Source organism: Buceros rhinoceros, unplaced genomic scaffold (genome assembly GCF_000710305.1).
Source record: "Buceros rhinoceros silvestris isolate BGI_N320 unplaced genomic scaffold, ASM71030v1 scaffold16865, whole genome shotgun sequence".
Taxonomy (NCBI): Eukaryota; Metazoa; Chordata; class Aves; order Bucerotiformes; family Bucerotidae; genus Buceros; species Buceros rhinoceros.
The window spans coordinates 26,311-38,914 of NW_010414746.1; the positions used below are offsets into that span (position 1 = coordinate 26,311).

Below are 12,604 nucleotides of genomic sequence, written 5' to 3' on the forward strand. Positions count from 1 at the left end.
TCTTTCCCATTCTGTGAAAATGATCCGTACAGCTTTGAATAACAGGAGGATATTTTTGTAATAAAACAAAGGGGCTTATGTGTCACACGTGCTTTCCACTGCCTGTTCTGGAGGAAGGAATAAATAGAAAGGATAACTAGCTCACAGTTTAATTTGTCTCACAGTTGATAGCACGTGCTAGTTCAGTGACGGACCCAACATAGGAAGGAAAGCACTATAGAGAGTAGTAGCAGAAACAAGGGTACCGAGACCTTTTGAGAGCTTTATATCACGTATGTTTTAATCTGTAGTAAAAAAAATGAGAGCTTTATATCATGTGTGTTTTAATTTATAGTAAATAAATTACAAAATATTTCACTAGAATTGGCAGAACGACATTTCTCCGAGGAAAGAAAATTATCGATAATGTTCACTTCTGTTCAGTTATCTACCAAAAATTATATTGACTAGATGCAATGACTGTTTTGTAGATGTTCCTGAAAGTGTTTGATTCAAGAACATCTATGTCTTATTCTTGGTCTGTTACAGATTCATAAGAAAGCTTACACTGATATTTGTACCTCCAAACAGCAGCATACACTAAATGCATGCATCTTAAACTCAGCTGTATCGTTTTTTACCAGGTAAGAATACTCAGTACAGCAATACTCTCACCGAAATGAAAGATTTATTGCTTACTCTAAGGAAGATAAAGATTTGAACAGACATGGAATTAGAAAGAAAAATTTGAACCAATGTCACTAAGGACTATGTAAAACACCATTAGGTAAAAATTGTTTACCCAGGCTGCACATGGATTTCTCATCTGCACTTGTCATGTGATAATTGCTGTGTATTTGCCACCTAGGTGCATTACAATCCTCAAATTTCTTGAATGAAATCAGTACCAGAGTGGATTTAGTGAAATAGAATTAATAAAATCGAAGCATATTTTTTGAAAATGTCATTTACGTGTCCCATTGATGTATATTCTCCTAGATTATTTAAAAGTCAGGAAAAGAAAAGTGTTCAAGGAACAGTTTTATCCACTATTTTATGAAACAGACATTACTATTATTCAGAATATGCACGTGTCCACTTCTGCAAGTTTTTAAATTATTTCTGTGAAAGGCAGCATTTGGACACAGGAGTCAGCTACTGAATCATTCCTCTTATGTGTGGCCTCTAGCGGCTGAGAAGACAAACTGCTGTTCAGGCAAGTTTGTTAGTTGTTTCCAAGTAGAAAGAAACCAATAATATATTGTTATTATATTGTTAGCACTGGAATAGTAGTTTTAAAATGAAAGGAAAATTTAACTAAAAATAAGCAGGCAATGATCTGCTGCTAAACAAACAGCATTATACTAATCCCTGCTTTACCTTCCCTCGATTACATAAGGAAAGGTAATCAGCACTCTGTAGCCTATCTGCCAAGAATGAACTTTTAAAATGAAATTTCCATGATATAATGAACTCCACAGGTCTTGTCCATAGTGAGTTGGGTACTATGTTTAAACACAGTTTTTGGCACAGGGCAATCAAGGACTTTGTTTCCAGAAGCATTTCAACATTTCCCAGCACCAAATCACAAATGTAATGGATGCTTAACGCAGAACTATATCATACTTATGTTACACATTGCAACTTCCGCTGCACATGCTGCAATTTCCAAAGAAAACTTTCACAAATACTTTAAGGAAAACAAATGTGCATTTAAACAAAGCGGCATCATCACTCTCTTCAGAGTTGAATCAATAACTTCATAAAAAAAAGTTCCTCTTGCATGATAGGAACAATGCTTAAAAGGGGCAGTAAACAACAGGGAAAAAAAGGTTTAGTTAGTTTGCTTTTATGCTTTAATTCAAATCATTAACCTAGAAGTGATTACAGTAGTAATAAAATTCTTGCTTTTATTGTAGTTTTACTATTTATTATACTACATTATAAAATCCCACAAGCGAGCAATATCCTCTACCACCCATTATACATCATGGGTATGGAGGTGAAATGGAAGGCATTTTTCAAGCTGTCAGTGATCTGTAATATCTGAAAGAAACACCCTGAGGACATGTGTTGCTGTAAAACATGTGTTGTGTTTTCATAGCTCTAGATTTTTTAATTAAATGCCACTATATTTTGTTTTGCAAGAAGGATAGAAAAAAACCAATAAGGAAAAACCTCTCCTAAAACTTTACAATTCCTGTATTTTTTTAAGTTGAAAGGTAACCAAAACAAAAGGAGTTGCTTTTTTAATAACTCAGAAGGAGGCTTTTCTTTTTTTTTTTTTTTTAATGTAACTGGAAAGCTCTTTTCATATATTAGGGATTTATAACTTTGCACAAATAAATTTTGTTACAGTGTATGACTAAAATGGAAAAAAGTTAATATAGAGCAGTCAGTATTTCATATTCAGTGATGTAGTGCAATAGTATTTTTCATTAAATGCTACAGTTTTCCCCTAAAATAGACAGAAAACAATCCTTTGTATAAAGATAGCCCAAGCTATCTGATAAAAGTACATAATCACTGGATGAAATTGCAGCATATTGACAGATACTTAATAATGATTGTTTTGAGATTTCATTTGTAACCAGCTACATCAGGACTTAGGTGATTAACGTAGCTCTACTTTTTTACTATCTGAACATAGGTTTTCTTTTTCTTTCATTCCTGAATCTCACAGGAACTATTTAAAATCTATATGAAAGTGCTATAGGGAACACCACCTTCCAGCAAATGCAGAGTATTGCATTATCACTTAACTACATTCTCTTACAGCTTTTTCAGAACGTGAAATTCTTCAACACTTGAACAACTAATACTTCCCTGAAGTGAAAGGTATGCAAGGCAAAAGCCATGCTAATGATAGAAGAAATTACTTTCACAAATCTGCTGCTACTGTATTTCTATTCTTTATAGAGCACACCCACTTTACAGCTCTTGAGGGCACCCACACTTGTCACCATGGCTGGCTTCTGAAAGAGCTGCTGGAGAGATCACCTTTCATTGCTGTAAGTGATGGCAGATTCTCACAAATCAATTGTATCTCATCCAGTAATACTTGGCCTTCATTGCATTTCTCTATTTTCTTGGTAATCCCAGTTGCAAGGAGAAGACTCCCTAAAACTTTGCCTTCATCAACTGTTCCTCACAAAACTGATGGTCAGGATTCTGTTTTGATCTCTGTTTCCAAGGATGCCAGAGGCCTGACCCAAATGTACCAAGAGTCCTGCATCATTTACATTATTGAAATTAAACTCAGATTGAGTCAAATAAATTCCTAATGAAAGTTCGGCTTCAGTCACCCAGAGATTAATCCAGTTTGGGGGGCCTGCCCATTGGTCTATGTGGCAAGGGCAGCAATTTGAGATGCTGCAGTTATATCTCTACTCTACACTGAATAAAGCATGGCCATGTACTCTATCCCGGACACACAACTGGTCACATCACTAATTTTTAGCAGCCCCCTGGTGCAGGTATGAAGCAGGCAATCTAGCACTCTCCCTTTACAAAAGCCAGGCACAATATGGGGGACAAGACATAGCAGAGACCATAGGAATACAGACTTCACCTGCCCAGCTGCAGCCATCCTTTTCCCCTTACCAGCAATGTACAGTAAGAAATGCTTTCTTACCTGCATTATACCACAATAATTTGCTATGTTGCCTACCAGCTCTGACATCACCTGCACTTCATGTGATTTCTTATTATTCATAAACTCATCAGTTTGGATACCTGTATCAGATTAAGAAAATAAATACATGTTAACACTACTCATAATAACAAAGATTAGCGATCAATCAGAAAAAATGCCTGCCTAAAAATACGCTATGGTATTTTTAAAAAATTAAGGATAGCATTTTTTAATTAAAAACTCACTAAATTATTGCAAGACTAAACTTCTGAAATACAGATAAATTAGTAGAATTCAACACACTGTAAAACTTAGTAGTACTACAGTTTTTTTGTAGCATATCTAATACCTTGCCAGATACGAGACAATAGCTACTACCACAAAATTGTAATATTTCTTCTTGTACATTAAAAAATATTTATTTTTGTGTCATTTATCAATTTAGCTTTCCATATATGAAATATAAGGGCAGGGACAATTAATAAACACACAATACAGCTTCTTAATAGTATAGGTTTGCTCACAATATCAAGTGGGAGATATCTCAAATAAAAGTTATGAGCGATGCTGGGGAAATTCAAAGGAAGATGCACTTTATTTTCTTTATATACCCTACAACTACATCTTTACAGTCCAAAATCTCTCATTTCAGTGCTACTGGAGAATGTGTTAATAAGATAGAGTCAATCTCTTCCACAGGTTTACTGCTTGTGGAGAAAACCAACTTGCTAATCTCTACATCCATCAAATCAAAGGAGCAGCTCAGAAACTGGTCCCTTGGGAGAAACCCACACATTTCTCCTATGCCACCAACACTACAGGACACTTCGCTCTAGTTAAATTGATGGGAATTTTTGTAAGTCTGAGTGAGGGTGGAAAAAACTGAACCATTATTGATGAGCATGCTTCTAGAAAACAAGACTTTTCTACCTGACTAGGCAGATTAATATACTTTCCCATTCTCTGCTTTTTACACGCTCTGTGTTTGTCTGTCCAGAAAGTGATCATTAGGCAAAAACTATGGTCATTCCTTGATCAGGTCATGCTGGGAACAGAGCCAAAAGTGTTACTTCTTTAAAAGAGAGTGGGGAATTGTACTGAGCTCATGAGAAATCTCGTGTTTTCTCTATTTTTCCCAAAACCCACAGGATCTCTCTATTTCTTAAACATCTGTTTTTTTTATAATAAACTATTATGACAATACTTCAAATCCAATATAGACTCTGTGAACTGACAAAAGAAAAAATTAGGCTAAAATACTTTTAAACAAAAGAAATAGTAGAAACAAATGTCTGTCATTTCACTAAAGATTCTCTTTAAAATTGTGCAGATCTACACGGTGTCCTAAAAAACTCTTAATTTGTAAGAACTTCAAAGGAAAGAAAAAAAGGAAGGAAAAAAATTTTAGAAAAGAAAAAAGGTCTCTTTTTTGGTTTATATTTCAACATATTTGTGTCTGGATAGGGTCAACAGAAGAAGCAGCAGAATGGGAACAGGAAGAAACAGACATTTAACTTCTTGACAGAAATAAAAGTTGTTTGAGTATTCTCCAAAGCAGCACTGTCACTTCTGAACTGTCACCACATATTGCACTCTTTACTCTTTGCTATAGAATGAACTCAAAAGACTGAATCGTGAATTACCATTTCAGAGAGTACTTAAGCCAGATAAAGCATTTCAAACATAGAAGAAACGCATAAATCAAGAAACAAGACCCAGCTAACAAAAGCTGAAGTTCCAGGTAGACAAATCATAGTTTACTTATACCAACATATATAAAGTATTTATCACTTCAGCTACCAAAGTTTCTTAACCATTTTGAGACTTCTTCTCCTACTTTTTGCAGAAGGAACATCTGCTTATATTTTAGCTCAGGGAAAATTACACGGATTTTTTACCAATTCTGTTGTTGCTGCATTTTCTGCAAAATTCTCATAGATTTTTTTAACATTATTTTGAAAAACAAGCAGACATATTACAATCTAATAGAAAAACTGTATTTGGGGACTGTTATATTACTAAAACAACTGCAAATTTTAAAAAGAAGTATATTAGTTTTAAACAAACTGTAAATTCATTCTGCTATCACAAAATTACTTTTGTGAAAAAAATAACTGTAAAAATTCTAGATATAAAAAAAAATACATGTAGATTTCCTGACTATCAGTATAACTGATGCAAGCAGAACAAATACTAATTTCAAATACTGTACGAATTTGAGAGATCCATCTCCTTTTGCGATGAAAAAAGAAACAGAGGTTTGAATACTTCAGAGAACTACTCTGGCTATGATAGACTAACAGAAAGCTTAATGTTACCAGTTTTAGTTGGTACTGAAATGTTGCTTATTTCCATCATGAACCCTAGCACAGGTAGCTGTTTTCCATTTGAAAAACTGCCTCAACTCTATAATGCCATTTACAGCTACATCATTAGCTGCAATGGTGAACAAACAAACTGAGGAGAGACTGTCTTTTATATAGGGCTAATGTAGATCTTCCTAAGACCTTCTACGGCAGGGTGCAGGTGTTTTATACCCCAGCTATCTGTGGAAATTCAGATACACCAGCGAAAAAAAATAAATTCACAGTCCACACCAGACAACACCACCTACACAGAAGTTACACTCGTATGACTTGATTCCATAAGCCAGAGTGAGGGACTGGGATAAGCAAAAAAAAGCATTGAGGCAGAGTGATATTCCTCTACATGGAATTTAAAGACAGATTCGTTAACAGCCGCTGCATGCCTACTACATACATGCCAAAAACATATTACAAATGTAGAGAGTACTCTTAATCCAATACTCTAGCAACTCTCACTTCCCATACCAGATATGAACCCTGTAACAAGAGAAATTTTCCTACTGGCTCCCTTCCCTTGGACCTGGCTCTTCTGGACCTCGTGTGCTCAGTGCAAGCAACACGATGATGCGGAAAGACCACAGCAACCTTCGTTAGGAGACAATGGAGAAAGTCCTTTAGAATTAGAACTCATTTCTGAGTATCTGTGTCTACAATACGCTTAAAATACTTGTGCTTACCAATTACTCCAAGGAAGGGTAGCAATATATCTACATTAAGATATTAAGGAAGTTAGAGGCCTATGCAAACTGTTGGAATGGTCTCATGAGTGACTTAGAACAAGAAAATGCATTAAAAACATCTGAAACATAAATGGCATTATCCTCATGCATACTTTTCAGAATATGAGTAAGGCCATTGTAAAGGTGCTGGTTTTCTCAGACTTACACTCCTCTTGACTTGCAAGTTTCAGTATGTCAGGATATGAGTGTATTTCCTGAAATACAGAATTAAGTCCAAAATCTCTAAAATACCTTTAAGTTAAAAGCTCACAACTTTCATTTGGCAACTTGGATGTTACGAATCCATAATTTAGTATTTTGCATCTGCCAAATGATTACCAAGGACTTCAATTAAGTTAATTTAAACCGACACTTAGTGCCAATTCAACTCAAAGGTTTTGAATTATAATACCGTTGTATACATTTGGAACATGTTTTATATTTCCTATGAAGTGCAATTTAGAATTACTGTATTACAAACACAGTTACCCAACTGAGGAGCACTCCTGCAAGACACAGAACAAAATATTTAGCAACTGCCTTATTCCTGATGCTCCATTCTGAATGACTAGAAGAAAGAAACCTTGTAGTTTTGTCCAAGAAAGCTAAACCAGATATGAACTCAAGCATGAGTATAACAAGGTAGAACTAGAGAATTACAGTAAATTAAGTAAAACACAAGTAATGAGAACATAAGCAAAATGAAAAGAGATAAAAAGAAGGCAGAAGAAAAGCAGTGTACAGCTGTCAAACAAGAAAAAAGGGCTTCAGATAAACAAAAAGCTGAAGGAAGGAAGCCAGAAAGTCAGACCAATGCACGACAAACCATTAGGATTGTCTGAGCAATGTATGTTAGTACTTCTGAAAAAATGAAAAACTGGGGAGCCAACCATGGAAAATGGCAAAATTAGAAAGAAGAAATTGCTGTAGAAAATGGGAGAGTTGCTCAGCATATATATAATGGTGCTATCACTTAGAAACATCAGAGTTTTAACTTACTATAGATACAAAAGACACTAGAAGGCAAAGGCAGGGAGCTGCTCAGTCTGTCTCTGAAAAACTAATACAATATCTAATAAACAGTAACAAATCTGCAAGAAAAATCCTCTATAGAGATATAGAGAGAGTCTCTATAGAGAGATTAAAGCTTCCATGAAGAGCACATTTTCTGTGAAAATGACAGCAGTCCAAGTAAGTATAAATGCTCGTTTATCATCTGATACAAAAAATATAATCAGGGGTAAGACTTCCAGTGTTCAACTTGATGCCAGCTTGAGAACATTTTTACTCAATTTCTTTTACTAGAGAAAATAAAATTACTGTATATGACATATAATTGGTATGTCATAAATATACAGAATATACAAAACATACAGAATGATTTTTTTTTTGAGACATCAAACAGTTACTGGGCCATATTCAGCTAAACGCCAAAGCACATATTTAATATTAGACAAAAGATGTAACGAGAAAACCCTCGTCAGATTTTAGCATGAGACTTTTAAAAAAAGGCACGAATAGCACGATTCCTGTTGCTCAGGGAGAAGAAAACCAAAGAGAATTAACAAGATACTTCAAATAATGATGTGCCTGCTTGTCTATCCCATCCCCTTTAAAACGAATCTCAGGAAGGGTCTATAGGTACTGAATGCTGGGACCCATCTGCTCAAATTTTAGCAAGACAATCCATTTTCTAAACAAAGATGATGAAGGAACTATCTAGGAACAAATTAAAATCAAAGTAAGAAGCACGTAGGGAAAAAAATGACAACAAACGATCCTCCAAAACCAAAACTCTGAAGGTCCTATAGTGAATAAGCAAAAATTTAAATACAAATGTAAACGTACCTGATGTTCCTTGACTTTCTCCCCTCAGTGCTTCAAGTATGTCTTCTAATGGGGTACAGACTTGAAGGCCGGGCAAAGAATAATACTTAGCAGCCAGGGCAAACAAATGTACATTGATAAGCTTCTTAGAGTTTTCACAAAACACATTTGAAAACATGTCATCATCTGTACATTGAAGAAAAAGAAAAGATTTCTGTAAAAGTGCTTAACAGCTCTGTAAGAGTGCTGACAGAAAACGACAAGCAATAAATACTTCGTATCGAACAGAAGTAACCATTTATTTTGCTTCCCTAGGCAGGGAAACTCACTATTTTTCTTCAGCTGCATTCCCCCTTCAGAAACAAGGACAAATTTTGCTCTTAGCTGAACTAGTGTAAATGTGGAACAGTCTATTGTTTCAGCAGAGTTCCTTGAGTATAATTGACAAGAGAATTCAATCAATATTATCAGTTCTCTTTTGTTTAAATACTTGCTCATTACACATTTCCTAGTCACCCCCATCTGACAATACACACCACTAGATTTTTTAAGAAATGCATCTCTTCAATATATGAAATGTTTTGATTTACTGTATTCACATGCTTTCCAAGCTGCTTTGTAACTGATGAATCTGCTGGGCCAATTAAATTAATTTTTATTACAATCTGCTGTGAGCCAAATTTAGATTCCAGTGTAGATTTTGGTTGACTCAGGATGAAATGCTTCAGTTTGATATTACTTAGTTCTTAGTTTCAAAAATGTACCTTTATTTTTTTAAGTGAAATATATTGGTATGCATCATTTATTAATTCTGATATTGTTTTGTATTTAGTTCCTCTCTATTTTAGCTAAAACTATTTGAGAATTCTACATATTTTTGCCAATAATCTTGAAATATTTGTAATTCCTTGCAAATATATAAAAGCTATCCAGTTCAGCAAACAAACTGTTCCAAAGATTAGAAAATTAGTCCTGGTTTGCCTTTTGTCCCTGGACAAACCAAATACACACCTAGCAGCTTTGCTAAATCTGCTCTGCCCGCCTGCATGACAACGTACAACAAGGTACAGCTGCTTTTACTGATGTCATCTCTAACGCTTTTAATTTTCTTGCATGACCACAACCGAAGGTCATGAATATATTACAATTTATTGAAAACAGTCCTAATAGTGTCGACATGGTGATTTTCATGGTATTACACTACAAAGGCATGAGTCAAACTTTGGATCTAAGAAAGAATAAATATTGTCTAATAGATCAGAATTAACATTATTTCTCAGTGCCTGCGTGGCACTTCTTACTCTACTTCTCTCTACTACAAAATCAAAACAGAAAGCCACCTTTCTCTACAAATGACTCCCTTATTTGAACTTCTGAACAGCCAGTAACTTTAAATTAGTGAACATGCATGGAGGATAAGGGCGTAACATGATACTAATATCACGTTACAGAAATCTACATCATACAGAAATAGAGAGAAACACTAAACCAGAATAAATACTTCAAAGTTTTTTAGGGAGAAGGGGTAATTTTGCTTTCCAATGCCTCTACAAAATATGTTACAGAAAGATAAGAAATTACATTTGTGCATTTTGAAATGATTGAAGACAAATAAATTTCCTTTCTGACAACACCTTCAAATCAAGCAAATAACAGAAGAGACTAAAATAATGGGAGAAGATAACAAAACACTTTTGGACAATGTGTAGAATCGCCTTTCTTTTTCCTTTCCAGAAAAGTTTCAACAACCATAAAAGGACACGACACAAACGTCTAGACATAAAGAATATTTTTATTTTTGCTTTCAGCTGGGTCAATGTTACGCAAGGAGTTCTTACAAGAAACTGTCACAGTTTGAGTTACTGCTTAAGAGGAAAGTTTCAGTTTATTCTTCTGGGAGGTTCACTCATTTAACTTGTTTTAGATTTTCTAGTAATGAACAGCATTCCAGAAAATTTATAGGCATTCATAAAATGAATGTAGTCCGAATTGGTAAAAATGCACAGAAATCTTTAGGTCTGATGCAGTGAGAAGAAATCACTAAGCTGTCAAGAAGGAGAACAAGATTTAAGAGATTCAACAAGCAATTATATGCCAGCAGTTATTGCGAAAGCAATAGACATGAGACATTAAGCCAAAAGGCAGAGAGGGATATTTGACCAGCCAGCTGCTCAGCAGTTTTGCCAGGTGAAGAAGAAATCTGATTTTCTTGATGAGAAGTGGGTGTTCCACTTTGTTTCATGCATATTATGATCTCTTTGGATTAGTATAGTATTTAGTGTAACACACTGCAGAAAAGCCCTGCCCATTCTAATATACGTTTACGTTGTTTTTCATCTCCAAATTTTATCTCCTCAGAGACCAGTATGGTTTTGGTTTGGTCTGGGTTTTCTTTTATTTTAGAGAAGTGGAACATATAGCACTGAAATACACAATCTTTTTATCAACTGGCACACATTTTTAAGTATACTGGTCAATCTGGCATGACAAAATGAACCAAAAATCAGTCAGGCAAACCCTTACCCCCAAAATCCACTTCCTTTCTTCATGACATAACACTATATGAAATAAAATTGAGATCGGAAAATACATTGGAATGCTATCCTGTTACAAAATATTTCTTTAACGTATGTGAGATGCACGAGAAACATCTGAATAAAATTTTGTTTTTGTCATTTTCATTTTCAGACGTATTTTACATATCTATTACTAAATGTACTTTGGTTTATAAGCAGCATTTTTTTCAATATGTCTGGCTAGATATTGGGTGTTTTTAACTGACCTTTATATTTTAAATGTACTGAACTGCATCACTAGTGCAAAAAGCGTACTTTCTATCATTACAGTAGCATCAGATACTTGGGGGTGCAAGAAGATATAATGCCATTCTTCCTGCATATAACAGGACAGCAATAAGATTCACAAAAACATGTCACTTTCACATAAGAAGTCTATTAGAAGATGCTTTTGTTGACTCCAGGTGTACTAATGTATTAATTCTTTCAGAAATATTAAGCAGCTTAGAATTATTCTTAATGTAAACTTTCCAGTCTTATTAGTAGAAATAAACAGAAAAAATATACTCCAACCTGAAATATCCTATAGGTGTCATAAATGTTACATTTATGTATTTGCTTTAGTTCAAAAGGCAGAAATTAATGCAAACATTACTGACAAATTAAGTACCTGTATGTTATCTATATCATTAATCTATTTCTTGAGACATGTTTGTTTCGCTACAGTAAGCAGGATCTTTAAGTACATTAGTTTCCTTTACTGGAAATAAATTCACTATGCCACTGTTAACACCAGCCCTCCAACGTGTGGTGTGGAAATAGATACTGGAAAAGGTTTGTTTCAAAGCATTAGACTTGCCTATCATCTCAACCCAGAATGGCATCCCAGTCCAAAGGAAGGTTCTACAAGGTCTAGGCCAGCATATGTACATCCTTCAGTCCAGGAGAGTTGTTCTGAGGAGGCAACAGGTACCTCAAAAAGTAGGCACAAATACGCACAGGAAGATGACATGCCTGCACAAGCTGCCACAAGTAAAACACTTTGTTTGGGTAATTACACCAATAGTGCGCTGAAGCTGCAGCTGGAGTGAAAGCTAGGGCTCTCTCATCAGTTTCTACAGCAAAGCCTGCAGGCACCTTTCTTCAAACTGGAACAACTCCTTGATGGCCATACCCTTAACATCTACCAAACAACTAAATGCAAGAACGCCATTGACTTAAGACACGTCACTTCTACAACACCAGCCATCATCCAAAACACGGCAAAAACAAGGTCTCTCATCTCCTCCGTAAGGAATACATACTGTATACCTCACTGGCAACTTTCACCCAGTACACAGCCATTGCCGTGTACAAAAAGAAAACTATCATCAACCATGCGCATTCCCATCTTGCACCAGACTATTCTGACATCAATATGGAAAATCATTAAACCCTTGAAGAAACTCTCCCTTATTTTTCCCATCTAACTGTCTGATAGCTCACCAGGATCACAGCCCAAGCAAATATTCTGCAGATTAGAGTTGACAATATTTAGAGACCCAATCTGCATTTTATCCTACT

The 12,604-nt window shown here is 35.2% G+C and overlaps 1 protein-coding gene across 1 annotated transcript in view; it reads right to left on the reverse strand.

The window, feature by feature from the left end:
* The window catches only part of METTL25 (methyltransferase like 25), a gene marked incomplete at its 3' end in the record, with an annotated part of 40,120 nt that overhangs the window by 24,722 nt on the left and 2,794 nt on the right, over window positions 1-12,604 (reverse strand). The window contains exons 2-3 of the mRNA XM_010137196.1: window positions 8,547-8,711; window positions 3,614-3,714 (exon numbers count right to left, since the gene is read on the reverse strand). Coding sequence (XP_010135498.1) covers window positions 3,614-3,714; window positions 8,547-8,711 — 266 coding nt within the window. The remainder of the gene's footprint in view (window positions 1-3,613; window positions 3,715-8,546; window positions 8,712-12,604) is intronic.